We start from the raw sequence: 22,704 nt of genomic DNA on the forward strand, positions 1-22,704 counted from the left end.
TATCATGGTATGGTAACTAGTGTCATGTTCCATGAATTAGCCATATATGCTATATTCCTGTAAATTGAGGAATGTTAAATGTCCCAAAATTTAGAAATGTCACATCTATCTGGCACCCACCATCAGACCTCATTCCAACTCTGATAACACTTCACTTTGTCATGAGCACACAGGCCAGTGTTTAACCTTACACACAAGATAACACCTCACAACTTACGTAGCTTTTCCCAAGCCGCCCCTGAGGTACAGTAACACTTCATGATCAATTCACATACTGTTATCCTACAATATTTGGTGTATATATTTGTTGAACATAACTTGGTTACACGATAAAGAGTTGAGGTTTTTAACCTTCTCTGCAATTAAATTTAGAGAAAATGATCTTTTCGTCCAATTTTATACCCTGCACTCTTGATCACATTCCCTCAAAACTGCAACTCTATTATAAAAAGACTCCGGTTATGTACCTCTCATTAAAACATCATTTACTAATATGTTCTTTTATTATTTAATTTTTTCTGGGCAAAGATTCTCAACTCGCTTTCTCTCCTACCAGGCAGTAAAATATATACAAGATATTAATAGAGGAAAATGTCTTGTGACACATAATCACATTAATCACACTAACCTGCAGAATTATGTTAAGTTGCGTTATGAATTAGTCATGAGGCTTAAAACTTCAACAGCCATGAACATCCATCTCAATCAATGTCATTAGAATTAATCCCTATGTACATTTCAAGTCAAAAAAAGAGTTGCAAAAAAAGTTGCACAGAGAAGCATGTGTGTCAGATTGCACTGCTATTCTAAATATTACAGTGAATTATTACAGTTTTTATATGGGAACATTTGGTCTTCACATAGAGAATTAGTTTGTAGCACATGTGTAACATGGCAACATGCCAGACATCTCTGCACAAAGTTGTAGAGGTTCCTAATGGCGTTCTGTAACAATCCATTTGATGCAGCTTGAATATTTCTAGAAAGTTCCTGTACATTTTGCAGTAGGGGTGGAGTGATGATAGCACCTCCAATACGACACCTGTATGAGGACGAACATAGGGCCTTTGGGTGCAGGACATTATTATCGTAACGTTGGGCTGTCAAAGTGCCTGTAATGAAGACTAAAGGTGATCTGGCTTTGAACGAAATATGAAATTGCACCCCACATCAAGATACCCCTAGAGAAAAAAAGAATCGAATTAATTGTACTTTAAGTAAAGTTGTATGTAACATATTAAGTTGTCTATGTATGCTGTAAATATACTAACAGATGTTTGTACTTACTTAAAATATATTAAAATTACAGTAATATTAAGCTTTTATCAAATGTTTGAAAGTAAACTTTGATCACACTTAAAATAAAAGTACAATATAGTGTATTTAAAAAAAATAGACTATAACTATGAAGAACACTTTTAGTTAAAGGAAATTCAGTATACTGCTAAAATATATATTACAAATATTTCCAAATATATTTTCATACATTTTCAGCAACGTGTGTTAAAAACAACTGTTACAGTAGTTCATTTTAAGTACAATATATCATGTGACTTTTTAGAAAATTAATGACAACAATTACTACATTGGTAAAATGTTTTAAATATATATTTAGGTATTACATTAATATAACAGTTAAAATGTATTTCAATGCTCTGTAATTATAAACATAAGTAAATTATAGGATACAGTGTTAAATAACACATTTAAATGTAAAATAAAAAAAATAATAAGTCAATTTGTAACACACTAAAACTTGTAGTACAGTATATTAAAATTATATTTTTAGACCTAAAGAAGAATACTAGAAGTGTGCTACTTACAAAAGACAGGAACAAAAAGCATATTTGTACTATAATGTAAATTGATCATATATATTTAACATCAATTCTCAGTACATTCCTAATATACTCTGTCACTATATCAGTGATACAGTTGTAATACTCATTAAATGTAATAAATATTAAAAAATGGGGTTACATACATTAAGTAATATGTTTAAATGTTATATAAACGTAATGTTATATAAACGTAAGTATATTTAAAATAGTTCCATTTTAGTGCAGTTTAAGTAAGACTGTTGTACTATTTTTATACAATTAAAGTATAATAAGTACAAAAAACTCATGACACTTTCATTCCTTTGAGTTGATTCCTTCTAGGTGACGCTATTTATTTTTTTGAAGGTGACTCTACATTCATGATGCCATGCCTTTTTTCATTCTTCCCTCATGTGTGTGTGTTTATGTGTGTATATGTGTATGTAGGTGTATATTGGTAGATTAAAGAGATAGCAGCAGCAGCAGCAGGAGCGAGTCAATTTCAATATCTCAGGTGATGGCCATGTCTGTCTGTAGCCACCATCCACAGAGTGATCTGATCTAACCCTGATAAAACACAATAACCTACCTCCCCCAATACAGTACACACATCACTCCCATAATAACACATACAGACAGAGAGACAGACTGACTCACAGATATGACTCACAGCAATGACTCTTCTAAGAACTTGTGTTTGAACTGCATAAATGTTAAGGGCACCTGCTGTTAGGCCTCCCTCGCTGCGGCACTGATAGCTTTGGTGTGTAAATAGATTTTCTACCTTTTACTCTGTAAATAAATCCACCAGGGCTTCAGCAGACTAGCAGGAGTGTTCCAAATCCAGCCTGCGAGGCCGACAGTCCAAAACATTCAGAGGATTCTCCGGCTCTGACACACCTGATTCAACTCAGCAGCGAGTCACCAGGTTAATGAGGTGTGTTAAAGCACAGAAATCTAAAATATAAATAAACAAATAAATGATCTGGATTGCAGTTAGTAGTTTATAGTTTTCATGTATTCTAAAAAACAAAAACAAAAAAAATAAATTAATTTATAGTCAAAACATGGTTTTAAGCTTTCCAATGTGATAAAAAACAGCATAAGACATCAGACATTCCAACCTCAAAAAAATTATATTTCTGGGAGGCAGCACTAATCCCACCCATAGAGCAGCCTGATAGGTCTTCTGAGCACATACACAGACCAATCAGATTGCTCTTTTTGTCACGTTCTCACTATGTCTGTTATTTTCTGTTATATTATGTCTTGCTTGATTACTCACAATAAAAGTCCTGAATTTCTGATGTTACATATGATTTGCAGGCCTTAGGTTGCTTGTATCAGTATGCAGGAAAGTTCCAGAAGTCACTGGAGAGTTGGAATGTCATGTATTTAATATATTTAATGGAAAATGATCCAGAACTCTTGGCAACATCAGTTGTTTTAGTATTTAATGTGTTCACTCTTACTCACTACTTTTATCATAGCTTTCATTATTGCTGTTGGTTAATGACCTCTCCGTAATCATACTGTAATCAGCCTAGGATGTTTTCCAAATGCATTTATAATACTAACTCTATTACTAACTTAATAATTTTTTGTAGTATCGATAAAAGTGTGAAAGTTGAGTAACGTATTTTTCGCACAATAAGTCGCACTTAAAATCCTTTCATTTTTCCCAAAATAAACAGTGTGCTTTATAATCCAGTGCACCTTTTTTATGCATTTTACAAATCAGGTTGTAAAGAGCAGTAAAGCCACTCCACTGAAGTAAAACATTATACAGAAGTTTCAGTGAAGTTTCTCCAGCAATGAGGCTGGAGCAGTATTAGCATTAGCCGCTAACCGCAGCGCTATCTCTTTCAATGTTCAGAGGTGAGTATATCTGCTAGCTGACTGCACAATGGCTTACCGGAATACTCAGGACTCCTCAGTGTAGCACTGTCGGGCGACATTTACTAGCACTGCTAAACGTTGCTAGCGCTGCTAACCATTGCTAGGCCTGCTAACCATGGCTAGCACTGCTGCTAACCGTGCTGTTAAAAAATATTGGAAATCTAAGCTTACTGTAAATAAATTGAACTTTTTTTTTTTAAGAATTACATGGTGACACCCCTGTTTCTTATTAGTGTCGCTTAAAATGCACCTTATAATAAAGTATATTGTTGAGTATCTAAAACAGGTAATTTTTTAGGCTTGTCATGATTGACCCTTTAATTCCACAATGCAATGCAAAATAGAAAAGCAGTAGCTACTTAGCCTAGAACCACACTTAAACAAAATAGCAAATAATAATGAAGTGCAAAAGGTATGAGGCACAATTGACACACATATATAGCATTTACATTATAGTATATTATAGTGTAGGTAACACACAGATCTAGGGCTTAGCATTTGTGCTCTTCATGAGCCATCTACTGCAAATTGCAGCAATTTCAAATAATTTTTTGTTTTCTTTTCATACCATGTTATTATGGTATGCAAGCAACACAGTCTGTATAAGAATTTTGAACAGAATACAGAATTAACTATCCCACACCTACAAACGCACTACAAACACCTTATGGACAATTATAGTCAATTAATAGCATGTCAAGTATTATTTACCACTGACTTCAGCTGACGGTTATTAAAATCTGATTATTTTTACTATGATATATAAAAAATAAAAAAAAATCAGTCTTGTTAATGCCCAGTATGTAGTGTTTGGGTTTTCCTCTACTTAGAGCTGCTGGATCTGGCCGTGGCTGTGCTCCTGGTATGAGTACTCAGCGAGGAGGACTGGATTGGGACTGGTTCGGATGAGGGGATATTAATTTTGCTCTGTTATGTGACAGACACAGCTACAGCCCCTCTGCCAGGACATCCGGCCTCAAAGCCGGCACACTATAGGGTTATTAATCATACACTTACACCTGGCTATGAGTAATTACCCTACCAGTGAGAATACGCTCACACACACACACACTGCATTAACATAAGGGACAACCCAAAATCCAATGCTTCCAGCAAGAACAGTGAAGAATAAGAACAAAAGAAAATACCATTTTAAAAATGTTCCGTATTGTCTTTAAACTCCAGCACCCACACAAGCACAAAAACAAACATACACTCACACGTGTGTGTGCATGTGAGTACACACATGCGTAAAGTTTGTGCTGACCGCCAAAAGCGTGAAGGGGTGGTTTAGGAGGTGTCAATGGGGTCGCACAGCCGTCCTGCATGGGGAGGGTGCAGGATTGTCTGAGGCTGATGAAATCCTCCAATGTCCTCATTCATCAAAACCCACACCACATATTAATTATCCTCCACCTTCAGCCCAACAGCAGAGGACACAGTTAGCCACACAACACACACACTCAAACACACTCACATGGATGAACAAACACATACAACTGTACTCACACACACACACACACACACGTCCCTGGGAGAATGACAGATGACAGGCCTCAAATATCAAACCAGCCCTCCACCAGAGTCACTGTAAACAAACTCAAACTTGCACTTGAACTAAACCCTTTAAGGCTGTAGAGCAGATGTGGCCCGCAAGCATGAAACATCTGGCCCGTGAGGTTGTTTGAACTATAATTAACGATAATGAAAAATATAAAATGAATAAAATGTTTCTCTGGAGAGCTTTTGTTTACATGCCTCTCTCGTTCGTCTCTCTGTTGCGCTTGGCCGTTCTCGGGCTCCCCATCTCCTTGTAAGGGCGTTTTTTTCCAGGCTGTGTCTCAATTCACTATCTCAAGCAACGGTGGTGTATTGGACCGCGACCCTGACAACAAGGCTTGGATCCCGGGTGAGGAGCGGTGTGTTCATTTATTTATTTTTTCCTTTCTTCTTGGGTTTACCTGCTTTGAGATGAACTGTTCTGCAATTGGGTTCAACAGCCCTCTGGGCTGGAGAGCTACTAGTCTGTAGCACTCCATCCCAGTACACTTTATTTTCAAAATATCTGGCCCGCAGCCAAACTTAATTGGAGGACACCTGCTGTAAAGTCTGTGGCCCATTGTGAGCATTTATACTTGTGCATTGGTGCATCTGTGTTGCACTGCAATTACACTACATATGGACGAAAAGATTCAGAAAGCAGGAATTCTGTAGTCAATGGACCAATCACAATTGCGGCAGTCTCTTTCGTCAATGAGTAGCTACACTTCTAAGAGGTTTGCTCAGTCAGTCTGTGGTGTAAGGTTCACATAGGCTACAAAATAGATTTAAGCAGAAGCTTAAATTGGTTTTAAGAAAGCAAAACATGTTTTGTGTTTGGAGTTTATTTTTTTACTTTTGACCAGTATCCATGAAGTTAGAATGTAAAGCAATGTGACGGAATTTAACCTGTCCTTGGAACTGAACACACACTCACACACTCGATGCAAGTGGCAAGTGGGAACACACACCTGGAGTGGTGGGTAGCCACATCAGCACCCAGGGAGCAATTGGGGGTTTTAGGTGATTTGGCTGAAGGTTACCTTAGCCATAAATGTTGAGGGAGGAAAAAGCACTCAGTTCCTGCTAGTCAAGGCAGCCAACAATAATGGAAATATTTAACCAACAAGCATCGTGTAATCTAGTAAAACTTAATCCAAAAAAATCTGGAATACTGGTCTATCCAAACACAAGACATGTTGTTTAAGTGTTGTTGTGATGAGCCATCTTAGATGCCTCAAAGCCAGAGAATGCTTCTTTTGGGCATGGTTATAAAATAAGGCATCTTATGTATCGATTGCACTGTAAATTTTAAAATGGCATTTGTGAATGTACTGTACCTGCATATTGCAGTGTTTCACAAATGATTGCCATGAAAAGCCCTTGCCCAAGTAATTTATCAGCTTTTGACATTTTGACTTTTCAATACATCGCAATTTTGAGATTTTGAGTCCCCATCTTTTGACACTACACTTATACCAGTCGTCAAATAAATTGAAGACACTTAAAGCTACATTTTTCTACACTAGAACCTTAATTCAAAGACATTAAAAAAATAATTTAAAAATGATGAAAAAAAAATTAGCTTGACCCTTTGTGATATGAAACTTTAAAGTACTATGTTGCATACCAGGCAAGCACTGTGTATAGAGTGGTGCAGTGAGGTAGTAATTGGACTTGCAACATGCGACTTGGGTTCGAATACTGTCAGGTGTGTTGTGTCAGGTGACTTTCAGAGTGCTCTGTTGTGTTATGGTCTTGCATGGTCACCGCTGATTGCCGCTTGCGGCTATATTTCTTCTTATTATTTTTCTCTGATAAAAAAATCATACAAGTATTAACCAAATGCCGTAGAAGAAACTGTGAAGCCTTTTGTATAAAACTCACAGAAAATTACAACAAACTCTAATTCTAATGTACAGTGGCCCAAAAAGGTTGTTTCGACATCACAGAAATTGGTATGATCCTCAGAGGTGGCATGGTGGCACTCCAAAGTCAAGAATTAAGAGATAATGTGCCACAGATTCCTATTAGTCAATAATTACCACCCTCAGGAATCTTTAGTTGAGGCGGCAGGGTTATTTGTGTAAGTGCTTGGTTGTAATTGGTGTAATTTGTGCATGTTCAGTCATGGCCTTCTCTTGATTTGACGCAGTAATCTCTCGTCAGGATAAGAGAGGCTGACAACGGTCAGGAAGATCAAAAAGTGTTCAGAATGACCTTGTCAAGTAGTCAGTCAAGCAACGATTAGCCAGCTTCACTAAACCACGGCACACCACGGCCCCGTCCCCGTCCCCGTATACACCCATTAGACGTGAACAAGACATAGTTCTTTCCATCTCCAGAGAGGGAGGAGGGTCAATTAGAACACTTCACAAAGATAAAAGTATCATTATCTCAGCAGCGCCGGCCATACGTTCTTCCAATTAATTAAGCCTTCACGCTAACGGACGTCAGGCCACTGCTTAAAGCCTTGGGCAGTGGAACAAAAGGGAGGCTCAACGATGTGTGCAGGCAGAGGCTCACAGAAGGAGACACCTAATTGATCTTCATTAGCTTGATTAAAGCCCTAATAGCACTGCTGCAGTGCAGGAGCGGATCACGCTGTACGACAATTCCTTCAGCGGAACATCTCCTCTATCTCCAGCCACGCTTCACACTGACCTTCGCCCAAGGCAGTGCACTGGGGGACTTGACAGGGTGACAGATGAAGAGGCTTCTGTGCGGTGTTCACTTCCAGCAAAATATGTCCTGACTTTGTTGGAAAAAGCTGTCTATACAGTAAGTACTGAAGGTTTGTATTATTATTACTAAACTAAACTAAACTAACTACTTCTAACATCATTTCTTCTTTCTAAATATATATATTTTTTATGTTACATCATGTTCATGTTCATCATGTTCATGTTCATTTTTAATGCAACATCATGTTCATGTTCTAATAGTTTTACTGTTTTAGTGTTATGCTGTTATGCAACATTTGCTGTCTTTACACCAAACCCACTACTAGTAAAATTCATATTTAAAGCTGGTAAATTGCAACTGGAGAATTGGTTGTTGATGCTTCTATTCTGTAAACAGTAAACAGTATTTTAACACTTTCTTTTCCCAATTATACTTACCAATGAATTGTATATAATTTGTTCAATATTAACCAATAAAAGTTGACGACACTACATTTGGGAAGAAAAACTTAAATTGGCTGGACTTTGGAGATCTCTTTGAGATTTGGAGGTTTCTGCCAAGAGCTTTTCTTTGGTCAAGCGTTTTTATGGATTCTTTTTTTTTTTCAATAAATACATATACTGTATATCTTTGGAGCCTTAATCATGACTGAGATTGGACTATTTTCTGTTCTATTTAAAGATATCTACCACAATTAACCTTGAATCATTTAATGATATTGTGTATTTATTTATTTATTTATTTATTTATTCATACAGAGGTCTTTAATCTTGCGGAAATACAGAGTTCCCCAATAGTGGGATAAACTACCTTCCACTACCAGATCAGGAGCGTCCCTCACATCTTTAAGACCTCCTGAGGATAGAACTCTTCAAAGAGCACTTACTCTCCTAACACCTCTAACAACAAACTGACTACTTCTAACCTCATTTCCTTCTTCCTCTCATTTCCTCCTTTATCCCACTAGGCCCTTTGGCCTTCTTTAGGCCCTGTCTTAACTGTTTTTTTTTTACCTTGATCTTCTATTACTCTTTGTACATCATTAATGTAGGTCGCTTCGGACAAAAGCGTCTGCCAAAATGTAATGTAATGTAAAATAGCCCATTAAAATACTATAACATGCATTTTCACACCAAGCAACAGTTTAGCATTATTCAAAGGAATTCGTATGAGAGGCCTAAAGAAAATGTGTTTTAGAGAGAAAGTGTGTGTGTGTGTGGGGGTGTGTTTGTGTATGTGCATATAACCCCTAGAGCTGCCCTCCTGTCTCATTCTCTGCATAAACATCCCCAGTTGCATCTCCTCCTCTAAGGAACAGCAGTCCTCACAAAGTCACTGCCCGTCTCTGCCCCTGCTTTTAAATAAACATGGTAAATATGTAATTTTGTCCTCCATATCTGCCCCAGTCCTGACCTCCGTTTGCTCCGGCAGTGACAGGGTGTGTCCCTCTCAGTCACTCCAGTGGCATGTTTTGAAAACACCCATGTCTGTTCAAGATGGTCGACTGTCCCTGTGACAAACACGCAATGCAAATGATCCCTGGGAGCAGGACCTGAAGTGCAGACTGACAGCAGACCCAGCTCTCTGTCCATCATCTGCAGAACCAACATCTTATTTGAATCTGCTTTGTATGTGCCATATATTTTTCCCACCAGTTCAGCAGTTTAGGTCAAGGCAGAGATGAAGCCTCAAGGGTCAGACTCAAGCCTGGAGAACTTTTGGCTTTTTTTTTTTTTTAGCCACAAAACTCTGAAACCATAGAATAACTAGAACATACAGTATGCATGCACTTATACACACGTATTCACCCAAATACTGTTTAATCAATGGATTAAATATTGACTACAATTTACTGTACGTTTAGTTACAGCTGCACCTTAATAACAACACGTGTACATCCTTTGTACACATATTGTGAATTTATATTGAATTACGCTTAAATATACAGTGAATCCAACAGGACAATGGACAATGGATCCAACAGGATTAACTGTGGATGCAGGAGGAAGCTGTTTGAAAGGGATGTTCAGGTGCTGACCCGGATTGTATCCAAAAAAACATAACACCACGTCTGCCCAAATCATGGCAGAATTCAATGTGCACCTCAACTCTCCTGTTTCCACCAGAACTGTCTGCCGGGACAATAAATTATTGTGGTCTAAAACCAGGCGTTTCAGTTTCATTGTCCAACCCCTGTAGATATAGAATTATTAAGATCTAATCACAAATCTAATTCAAACAGAACTGACTTCCTTCCTTCCCATTGGCGTTCAAGATACTATATATAGATGTTTTAAATAGATGTTTAACAAGCCCCCTGTAATTGTGCCTAATAATTGAACAAACTGATTTTCATCCTACTGAGGAAAACAAATACATATAACACATAGGGCCCATTCCCTTTCATTATACTCTACTGATGCTGTGGCTCTTTTTGATCCAATCAGCAACACTTAACCATGCATGATATAATACCTAAGGTGCTGTGGCCAATTTCAATCTGACAATCTGGCAACATTTTTTTACCCAAACACGAAGATCTGACAACTAACAGCTAGGTTTCCGTGGCCATTTATGATCCGATCAGCAACATTTTATCCAAACATTTAACTCTTAACCTCATCATCAACTACATCCACGACAACAACCACATTCACCACAGATGGAATGTGGGCTCTGCTTTTAAACCATCCATGCAGTGAACACACACACACACACACACACACACACACTCTCTAAAAAGTAATTCTGTGATTCTGTGTTTTAGTCAGGAGAACTAATATTATTAAGTTGAGTGAACTTACCAGCCAGTACAACTCAATAAAATGAGTTTAGAGAACTTCCATCTGAAACTATAAAAATGCTTGTTGAGCCAATAAAAAATGTGATTTAAACCAACTTTTAGTGACCACATGTATCAATCAGTATTGAATAAACTTAACTGATTCAAGTTACCATCTAGCTTTGACTCAGTTAAGTTGAATAAACTTAAAATTCCATATATTTACAACTTAACTGAGTCACATCTAAGTGATAACTTGACTGAATTAAGTTAATGGACTTAAAATTGTATATATTTACAACTCAACTGAGTTAACTCAGTTAATTAACTTAACTGATTCAAGTTACCATCTAGCTTTGACTCAGTTAAGATGAATAAACTTAATAATCTATATATTTACAACTTAACACAGTCAAATCTAAGTGATAACTTGACTGAATTAAGTTAATGGACTTAAATGTATTTACAACTTAAATAAAAATGTGATTTAAACCAACTTTTAGTCACCACATGTGTCAATGCTCTTTCTACAGTATTGAATAAACTTAACTGATTCAAGTTACCATCTAGCTTTGACTCAGTTAAGTTGAATAAACTTAAAATTCTATATATTGACAACTTAACTTAGTCAAATCTAAGCGATAACTTGACTGAATTAAGTTAATGGACTTAAAATGGTATGTATTTACAACTTAAATAAAAATGTGATTTTAACCAACTTTTAGTCACTACACGTGTCAATGCTCGTTATACAGTGTTGAATAAACTTAACTGATTCAAGTTACCATCTAGCTTTGACTCAGTTAAGTTGAATAAATTAAAATTCCAGATATATACAACTCAACTGAGTCAAATCTAAATGATAACTTGAATGAATTAAGTTGAATGTACTTAAAATGGTATGTATTTACAACTTAACTAAATCAAAGCAAAATGATGACTTGACTGAGTTAAGTTGAGCCAATGAATATTTTTTACAGTGCATACACACTAGTGAGCACACACAAACAGTGATATTGTTAGGGCACAAAATTGCTGCAGTATTCAGTGAGCAGTGAGGGTTAAAGTAAGGGTTGTATAAGACTGGAACTCCACTGCCTCCATTTCTGAGTGCATGTCAATTTTAGGGTCGTCAAAATATATACAGTCAAGGCTGCTTGAAAATTATCAATGCCCATGGAAAAAAAGGGCAAAAAAAAAACAAGAGTAAGCAAGAATAATACAGAGGGCGTCTGAAAGAGAGTAAGGGCATAATCAATGCTACGGACCACCTTCAGCAGTCTTTAGGGTTTGGGTCTCAAATTGACTGATTTGAGCCGTTCGTTGATAAGACTGCCACCGTACGTGACAGCTCTGACAGGACTCGTTATGTTTATGCTGGCTCATTGGAGGAAACCTCCCAAGGTGTCAGCCCTGATTGGCTGTCAGAATTGCTGAGGCCGAGCTGTCATAGGGAGCCGTTGTGTGACGACAGTGATGGATTGCTGTGTCGTACAGAAACGGGGTGGCAGTCATTACATGTTAATGTTGGGGGTTATCAGGGCAAACACCTTAACTAAACTGGGTTTCATTGCTTGTCAGCGCTGTTGAGAAATGTGTGTGTGAAACTGGATTGATCCCAGAAGAGAAGGAATGTTGCTTTGCAATTGGTTACATCTAATTACTAGGAGTATGATGAGATCTCGTGGCAGAAGATCTCGCAAGATTAAAACATGACTATATTTCTCGTCAGCAGTTTAGTACTATTGTTTAAGACAACAGTTACTCACCAGACAGTCATTGCTATCTCGGCAACACAAGTGCTGTGTTGCCAAGATTAAAAGGTATAAATATTTCAGGAAAAAAATTGTAATATCTGCATATGCAGACGATATATCTTTTTTAAATAAATCAAAAGAAAATCTAAATATTATATTTGAACATTTTAAAAACTATGAACAAGCATCTGGTGCCAAATTAAATATGTAAAAATCTGAATGCATGTAGGTTGAAGACATAAAAAACAAATTTCCAATTGATATTCCAGAAAAAGAACATCTTAAAATCTGTGGGCATCTACTTTAATAATAATGGCTGTTCTGATTATAACTGGAAACAGAAAGAAGAGATCATAAAAGAATGTAAGTTTGCTAATAATAATTTAAGCTATAAAACCGAAATATTTCTGCTTAAAACTTTTATCTAAAATGTATTTTTTGTCCTGTATTTTTCCTCCAAACAAATTCTGAGTAAAAAAAAATAAAGATTTTGTTTGTAATTTTGTCTGGAGCACGACAAGAGATGTTCTCTTGTTTCTCTAAAAGAGAAATTATTTTTTAAGTAGAGATCTTCGTGGCCTAGGTGCGATAGATATGGGTATTACAACAAAAATTGCTGCAAAAAAAAGTAATACATAGTTACAAGAGATTTAGGAGAAAAAAAACAGAAACCAAAGTCTTAATATGACTGGTTGTGGTTTGCACGTATTGTTTGCACTATATAAGACCTAGAAAAGTTTTATTTTTATTTTTATTGTTTCTATTTTTTGTAGACTCTATTTGTGAGAGAAACCAGTTTGTTGAGTTTGCCTTAAATGATTGTGTCAAATAAAACGCTGTTTTTTCAATTTTGGGTTAAAGAAATAAATAAATTTGCTGTAAATTTGTGTAGAGAACAAGAGAAGTTACTAAAAGAAAAAATATTTTTAAGAGTAGGGATTTTGGTGGCCTAGGCACGATTGATATGGGTATTAAAACAAAAATTGCTGCAAATAAAAAAGGAATAATTTTTTGCACTTATTGTTTGCATTATATAGGCAAGGGGAAGTTTTAAAATTATTTTATTTAAATAGTTTCTATTTTTATTGACTCCAGTCAATAATCCAGAGAAACCAATCTGTTGAGTTTGCCTTAAATGATTTTGTCAAATAAAACTCTATTTTTCAAGTCATTTTTCATTTTTAAGCTTTCTTTAAAATATCTGTCACACCCCTACTTATTACTCAATTAAATGAGGCAATAGCATCAATTCACACATACAGTATTTTGTGTGTATAATATGCAGAGGGTCTTCCATTAGTAGGTGTGAATGCCATGTGAGACTTTAATGAGGTATGAATGCGTGTCTATTGGAGTCTACGTGTGCGAATGATCTGCATAACGTTACGATGAGAAAAGTGATTTGTTTGATTAAATAAGGAAATATATAAATAAATAAATACAAAAAAAGTGTAAGCACTTCTCACGTTCCCCATATCAATTAGCCCAACCTAAGCAAGCATCCAGGTAACAATAGGATCTATTAGCTCTTTTACGCTCCCTGTGGAAGCCTGGCGTGTTACGTGCTGCTACTACTCAAACAGAAAACAACACCTGATACATCAACACACACGCGCACACGCACGCTCTCACGAGAGGCAGAGCGATGATTGAAACAAGGCTTGGGTATTGACACCAAGCTTTCACATGAAAGCGGCAGAACGCTGCTGCTGTGTATTCCCACGTGAAGAGTTTCCCTATAAGCACTCCTAATCCTTCTGTTCAGAAACGACAGGCTGTGCTGCAAATCACTTTTTACATTCATAAATATAAACGTGTGAGGCAGACGGGGAGCAAACTCACGTTAAACAGCCTCACTGAGCTGAAGAGGGAATTGAGAGTGTCATATTTGTGATTTAATAATATGGCTCATATGTCTTTTAGATTTGAAAGATTAGGTTTGAAATGTGTAAAACACAAAGATACATTCATTCATACACCTACAGTGCTTCAAGTGCAGCATACAACACAGTCAAGGTCATTGATGTACCTACAGACTACCTACCATTCCTGTATTATAAAAAAATAAAAAGTATGTTAAAGTGTTTGATGAATGCAACGTGTCTAAAAGTAACAAGACACCTGATTCTACAACATTTCTGAACTCACACGTCTAAAATCACATCTGTAACTGTATGGAATCTTCAGTATATTCACCACTGTTCGTGCATCTTCTGTGTTTCTGTTGTATTCCACAATTGTTGCTAGTCTAGGCTTATCATGCCAGAAACTGAACTACGTAACTCTGGTGAAGCAGGAACAACAACGCACAGTAAGACCCAATCCCATTTCACCCCTTGGCCCTACCACTTACACTTAACTCTTATTTTCCCCTTGGAACAGAGTTACAAAAATCCTCCCCCTTAGAATTGGGACAAACCTTCAAGCATCCAATACATCAGAGGTCACTAATAGGCGGACCGCGGCCCGGATCCGGACCCAGACGTTGGAAGGATTTAATTTTGACAGTGTTCATTTAAAGCGGCGGAACTTTTCTTGTTCGCACTGCAGCGACGCGGCATCGCTCCCAATTGCTTTCTCCGCCTTTCTCTCACCACTTTAGGGCGTGTCGCCTGAAAGAGCAAGCAGTTTATCTGCCACCAGCAAGAATATGTAGAGTTGTAGTTCAGTGCTGGGTTTGAATGAGATGCTGTCCTTTTTGTATCGCCCGGTGAACCCTGCTAAAACATCCAGGATTCAGGACCAGGTGCTCCTCAGTATCTTTTATCTTACAAAGGTTTCTTAATGCACAAAAAAGCTTTAATCAGCCTCTCCTCTGTTTTCTTACGCTGTAGTTCAGCCTGTGGTGTGTGTGGTGCTGAAGCCCTGTCTGTGTGTCGCTGATTGGCTACCACATAGTGAAACTCGCTTCTCATTTGCATAAAGATGAAAATATCTCAACTGTTTGCCTCTCGCTTCGCCACTCTCCATAGAAAACAGAGAGAGAGTGAGAAAACGCATCGCGTCGCTGCAGTGTGTGTTTTGCAGTGCAGTAAACGCACAGACCAATCACGCGTGGTGTAAGATCACCAAACGCTCTCCTCTGCCAATCAGATCTGTGAAAACCCTTTTCCTCAGCTAGTAAATTGGGACGAGACGGGAAAAAAACGCCTTAATAAAGAGATAGGGTACCCAGGAACTGGTGGAAAAACGAGAACGGGCGGAAACTAAAGACACGCCGAGCGCGAGAGAGAGACAGGGGAGGAATGTACAAAAATCTGGCCAAATAGGCATGTTATTAATATTATATATTTTTTTCATCATAGTTCAAACAACCTCATGTCAGATGTTTCATACACACACTATGCTAATTGTCATTTACTTACTCAAAATACTTACATTTGTGGGTTACATTCGCTTGTTCCTCCATCTTACCAGTGATTCTCATAACCCTCGGTTTGAAGGGGGCATCTGAAAAATCTCAGTATAAAGGGCTTCTCCCTTCTCCCTACCCCTTCACCCCAACAAGAATTGGGACACCCATACCTCTTGCCGTGCATGCGCAAAAAACAGAGGGTAAGGGGTTAGGGGTGAATTGACACTGTATGTGTACTATGCTACATTATCTCCATGCCTAGTGATCTCCTGTAGTGTCCAATCTGCGAGTCTTCATACTACAGGGGACCTAGAATCAGTGTTTGGTCATTTTAGTCACTTCCCAGGTTTTCATGTGCCTCACCACAGTCTCATCCTCTCCCCTTCTCTGCATTCCAGCCAGTCTAGCTTTAGCCTTTGGGCTTTTCAGCCTTGTTTCCTTATTCTCAAAATGTAGCATCGAAAGGGATTTCACTAGTGGGCTGGGTATATCACTAGTTCTTACCATTACAAGCAAAATATACAACTCTGGAAAAAGTTAAGAAACCACTTCCACCAACCAGTTTCTGAATCAGTTTCTCTGATTTTGCTATTTATAGGTATGTGTTTGAGTACAAATATTCCAAATAAAAATATTGTCATTAAGAGCATTTATTTTAGCAGAAAATGAAAAATGGCTAAAATAACATGAATAAAAAAGACGCAGAGCGTTAAGACCTCAAATAATGCAAAGAAATTTTTTTGGAATAACCCTGGTTTTCCAGTTTTCATGCATCTTGGCATGTTCTCCTCCACCAGTCTTACACACTGCTTTTGGATATTGGACTTTATGCCACTCCTGGTGCAAAAATTTAAATCAAGCAGTTCAGCTTGGTTTAATAACTTATGATCATCCATCTTCCTCTTGATTATATTCTAGAGGTTCTTAATTTGGTAAAATCAAAGAAACTCATAATTTTTAAGTGTTCTCTTACTTTGTTTCCAGAGCTGTTTAATAGAACATATATTATAATGAGTCAAGACTATTACTTTGCAGTTTGGATCAGTTATATATCTAATAGCATGTCACTTTCAAGTACAAAACTCTTACTTGTGAATTTATGCAAAAGTAAAAAAAAAATCAATCGTGAGGCAGCTATAAAAACATACAATTTAATGAATTAATAGTAAATGTTTTGAGCCTAAATCATTTCTACTCTCATGTCAGTGCCCTTCACCCAAATAATGTCTCTGTCATTCGATAAGACATTAAGTGTATTAATGTGATTTGTTAATAAATGTGTAAAAAGTTGTACCCACCGTAGTTTTGTCGTAAAGGGCATGGTTGTCAAGCAGCATCCCTCGCTCCAGCCTGGCAAATCTCCTCAGGTCCCTCTCAAACTGCTGCAGAGACAGACCCACACACATTCTCTCCAGCAAAAGTTTTTAAACAAGTGCTGCGAGTCTAAATACACAAATGAAATAAGCAATTACCAGCTGCTGGCGAAGTGGCAGCACGGTTAATTGAGAGATTGGTTCTGCACAAGTTAAATGACTTCAGAGTATCTGCACAAAACAATAGCCATCACTAGCTTTGAGCTACGTCACCGAGCTGCCAATCCCCCTGCTCCTTCACAAAGTCAATGTTTATCAATTCTAAACAAACGGTAAAGAGTTATTTAAGTTGCACTGGCCTCGTTCAGGGGTGGCCCTAATCGGGGCCTGCTATCTAAATGCAGCTCTCTGCTGATATGCTGCATTAAGAGCACCGTTTGACATTAATCTCTTTAGAAAGCCTTATCGTGGCCAGCAGACTTATTTAAATTGCATTCTATTAATCTCTTCTAAACTCTAATGCTTTTTGCATTATGTAAATCTCCTGAAGGTCATGGCCATTTTAGCTTTGTTTATCACCAAAAAGCTTTAAGTGGAAGCCATGGGACACTGCAGAACTCGCACATGAGCAGAGGAATGAGTTGAGTTATGGGGGAAAAAAATGGTGAGACAAATTAACCAGACAACAGAACAAAGAATAAATTAAATAAACAGTTTCTAATTTTCCCCTTTTTTTTTTTTTTTAGTCCTGCACAAAAAAAAATAAAAAAAGTTGTCAGTTCTGACGCTGTCAGTCTGCCTATTCTGAACAAATGTTCTACTAAAGACTTCATTTCCCAGCATTCTCAGCCCATGGACTACTACGAGTATAAAGTAATCACATACAGAACTCATCACTGTGAGCTCTACGCAAAAGTTGGTTGGCCATCTTTGATGATGCACAGGAAAACACACTGGTTGATTTTTATTTATAAGACACTTTCCGGTGATTTGACAGAATACATCACTTCATTGATGAATGTAAATAACAGTAATTATTAGACTCACTCTAGTGATTGGATCAGCTGCCAGGTTCCAAAAGTTTTTACTGAACTGGGAAAATCCGCTTTTAGCAGTGAGCTGGAATTCACTACAGGAAACCCTAAAACTCAGCTCACTGGTGTCACTAAATCATTTAATTTTTTTTATATCTAACCACCTTCAGACAGCCTGTACCTGTTTTACTTAATCTTATTTATTCTGAACTTTTTTTTAGTTATTTTACTTCTCTTAGTTCTTTATTTTCTTTTTATTTATTTCCTTATTCTATTATTATTATTATTATTATTATTATTATTATTATTATTATTATTATTATTATTGTTTTATATATATATATATATATATATATATATATATATATATATATATATATATATATATATATATATATATATAGTTTTGTATTATTGCTTTTTAACTTATTTTGATTTTCTTTTATTATTATTACTATTATTTTTTTAATTGCTTTTTTAGTTCACTTATTTATTTACTTGCATTTTAATTGTTTTATGTGAAAATTAGTTTTAGCTTAATTTTAACAATTTTTGTTGTTTTAATCTTGTCTTCTTTTGATCTTAATTTCTTATTAATTAAACCAAGTTTTATTATAATTGTTATTATTATTTTTATTCTAATTCTATTTTTTATATATATTTTTCATTTATTTATTTTATTTACTGTTATTTTATAATTAAGTTTACCTATTATTTTCTTTATCAAGTCAATCCATGAAAGCGCAGCGTAAGTTCTACTATAGACTCCAATGCTACGTCACCTAATTACCTATCCAATCAGATTTTCTCTTCTGCTTTAAATAACGATCACTCATTCAGTACCTTGCTGCATTTCAGACGCTGTTGGTCGCTCTTCCTGACGTTGTCCGCAGTTCTCTCGCTTATGTCCCGTTCTCGCTTCTAGTGTGTCCGACCGGCGTCTCGTGTTGGCCTCCTGTTGCTAACCTCCTACTGCTGGCCGCTTTGTCGTCGGACGCCTCCCGCTCCTGCTGACGGCTGCTGCTCCCCACGTCCGGTCGGCTGTGCACGGAAGACGCAATCTGCTTGCCACGCGCCGCGCCGTTGGCTGGCGGCCCGCTACTCTACCCCCTCCTGCTCTGTCCCGCCGCCGCCCCAGCCCACTGTCGGAGATAAGCCCCGGCTGTCCCGGTCCTTCGGGCGGTCGCTGTCTCGGCGTGGAGCTCGGACTCTGGTTTGGTCGCTGTCGAAGAGCGCTGTGGATCTGCTTCCGGGTTGCCTCTCCCTGTAACGCAGTGTTCTGTCGTATTGTGCAACCCGTCGTGATGTGCTTCTCGACGCCAGTGCCCATGCGCGGGGCCTTTGTTTGTTTTCTTATTTCGTGGTTTTCTGTTAAGTTGTGGTCTCCCCTCCTTGCTCTTTACTGTCCTCCGATATTTTGTTTCGGCTTTATTGTATTCCTGCTGAAGCATGTTTGACTATGGGGCTTTTTCTAGCGTTTTTACTTTATTTGTGTACTAGAATAGCGCGGTTCGATAGGGTGGCAAGTTGTAACTGAGCACCGGTTCACCCGGCCCCTCTGCCTTCGCTCCGCCTCCCCTGGCCTCTGCTGCTGCTGCGGCTGGCGCGGACCTGCCCGTATCTTTCTCCTTCTGGCGCGCTCTCCCTGGAACGTTGACTTTTGCTGAGCTGACTGGCGCGCTCCTGCCTGGATCTTCTAATGTTGCTGTGCTGCCTAGCGCGCTCCTGGTTCGTTCGCCGCTACTGCGCTGCTGGTGCGCTTCTGTCGGATCTGCTGCTGCTGCTACTGCGCTGCCGGTGCGCTTCTATCGGATCTGCTGCTGCTGCTGCTACTGCCCTACCTGGAGCTTCTGCCGGATCTGCTGCTGCTGCTACTGCCCTACCTGGAGCTTCTGCCGGATCTGCTGCTGCTGCTGCTACAGCCCTACCTGGCGCTTCTGCCAGCTCTGCTGCTGCTGCTGCTGCTGCCCTACCTGGCGCTTCTGCTGGATCTGCTGCTGCGCTGCCGCGTGTGTTTCTGCCTGGGTCCTCTGCTGCTTGGCCTCTTCCTCCTCCTGTTTAGCTACTGCCGTGCCTGGCCCGGCTTTTGGTAGGCCGTTTGTTTCTGCTGATGCTGCTATGGTTTTCCCCGCGCTTGCGTGCTGTCATCCTACAAGGTAAGGTTCTTCTTTTGCCTTCCTTCCGAAGCCCGTTTGCCCCCGGCGCGTGGATGGTCCTCTTCGCGGTCTTTTGGCCTTATGGCTGGCCGCTCTTCTACCTCTTTTCTTTTTTCTTTTTTCTGTTCTGTCTTCTGTTCGCTGTTCTGTTGATTTTCCGGACTTTTGACTGCATTCTAACATTCTACCGCTCACTGCTTCCTTCTTCCGTCGTCTCTTCCCCGACCTCGCCTCCCTTACTGTCACGTGCAGTTACTCATGATTGGGTTTTCACGTATTCGCTTCTTCGTCATATTTTGTATCATGTGCATGTTTGTGTTTCTCAGTGCTTTCAGTCTCTTGCGTTCCATGTCATTGCTCCTTGCACTTTGCTCCGTAAATTATTTGATGGCAGTTGGCAACATCTACTGCTCTGCCTAGTTTACGGTATTCATAATGGTAATAATATTGATAGTACTAATAGTGATATTGGTAGTAATATTAGTACTAATAATAGTGATATTGATAATAATGATGCCGATGTTACTCTTTATTTTGTAGCACCTTCATACGTTGCAATGCAGCTCATCGTGTGCTGTACATAGAATAAGCACAAAAAATAAATATGTAATGGTTCATAATCATGCTAGTGGTGCTAGTACTAATTAGACATAATGCTAGAATACGAACTGATGTACAATAAATTGTCCAACTGTAGTATATTATTTATTGGTATATTTATTTATATAAACCATACATAATGATAATAATATTAATAATGGTACTGCTGATACTCTTATGAATTTTTGTACCTGTAAAATGGATTAGTTGTTAAAGCTTAGTTTAAAGGAATATGTCTTCCTCTGCGTTTTAAAACTGTTTGCTGCTGACCTGCTTCCCGGCTTATCTTCTTCTTACCTTTTCTTTTCTATTTAATCTTCTTATATCTTTTCTGTTCTGTGTTTTGATCCGTATATAGTGTGTTTCTTTATTCTTACTGTTCTTTATTTCTTATGAATCGTGCTGTTGCTGCTGGATGTCTACATTTCCTTAGGGCTATTTAATATCTATGTGTCTGTATCTTTATCTGTCTCTGGGTTCGCGATTTCGCTTGGGTGCTTTTCGTGTGTTCTCTGTTTGCTGTGTCGTTCGTGGCTTTTCTAGTCTCGCTTTCTTGGTTGTGGTCCGGTATTTCTCATTGTTCTCCTCGGCGCCGTTTCTTCGGCTGCGCTCGGTGCGAGCGCCGCTCTGTTTGTCGGTTTTGGGTATTTATTTCCAAGGGCGATAGTTTGCCGACTGTTGGCTATTAATTTGACCCTCGCCCCTGGATCTGCCTCTCAGTTCTGTACGAAATGATCGGGGTGATCGCGTGCGTTTCATTACTTTTTATTTTCTCTGAAATTATTAATAAAATACGTTGTGACCGCGAAGCTGTGATCACGATCCTCATTTAAGTTGTTCTTTCTGCACTCCGATTATGTCATTGCTCAATTTAATTACCTGGGACTCAGTAATTATAAATTAATTTCATAATTGGTAACAAACTTTCTCTCTACAAAATTATTGATGCCAATTAATAAGGAACGTCGTAATAGTCAGATTATCCGAGTTCATTTTCTAATCCAGCTATATGCTTACTCCTCAAAGGCATTGCAAAAATCCTCTTCCTCAATTTAATATAGCTTGCCATTTACAGAAATAAATCTAATTTACAAGTCTTATATATTCTCCCTATGTTTCCACTGCATACGGCAGCTTTTATGGATTTAAGCGCACAGGCAATTCACGAGCGCGCGCCGACAATATTTATTTGATCAGTTCAATGCCTCACGCTGTCTGATTTAAGCTCTACTCCTTCCTTCATTTCTGTTTGCGCGAAACATTCTGTTGCAGATAACAGGGCCCTGTTTTACAATTAAAATACTAAAAGTGCACTCCGATTTCTGTCTTTACATTTCTGGGGCAGCTATCTGCTTTCACGCTCTTCTAAACTTTATGCGCCTCTGTTTGGTTTCACCTAATAGCTACCCTATGGCGAAACAGTGGTCAGATTTCACCTGTCAAATGTCAATTATAGGAAACGCTGACCATCTCCATCCTGCTACGCTGGTCGCTCTCTTTAGGAACGACGCAGCCACATCCTCAGCGAAGCTGACGTCACCATTTTGCTACTTGAAGAAGACGGGTAATTTCAGCACACCTGTCACACACTTAGACCAGAACTGGACCTACCGCTGAACGCTCAGCAAGCTCATTCAACACTGTCTAAGTAAGTATTATTTATAAGCAAACACTGGAGGCGGTGGAAGTACTACATATTTTAGAGTATGTTAATTTGTGCATCAATCCGGCGATTTAAATGATCTATTATACATCAACATTTGC

At 38.3% G+C, this 22,704-nt stretch overlaps 1 protein-coding gene across 1 annotated transcript in view; it reads right to left on the reverse strand.

The window, feature by feature from the left end:
* Positions 1 to 22,704, reverse strand: part of dntt (deoxynucleotidyltransferase, terminal) — a 191,565-nt gene that overhangs the window by 68,601 nt on the left and 100,260 nt on the right. Inside the window, exon 10 of the mRNA XM_049481653.1 lies at positions 17,136 to 17,219. Coding sequence (XP_049337610.1) covers positions 17,136 to 17,219 — 84 coding nt within the window. The remainder of the gene's footprint in view (positions 1 to 17,135; positions 17,220 to 22,704) is intronic.

Source organism: Astyanax mexicanus, chromosome 7, assembly GCF_023375975.1.
Source record: "Astyanax mexicanus isolate ESR-SI-001 chromosome 7, AstMex3_surface, whole genome shotgun sequence".
NCBI classification, from domain to species: Eukaryota; Metazoa; Chordata; class Actinopteri; order Characiformes; family Acestrorhamphidae; genus Astyanax; species Astyanax mexicanus.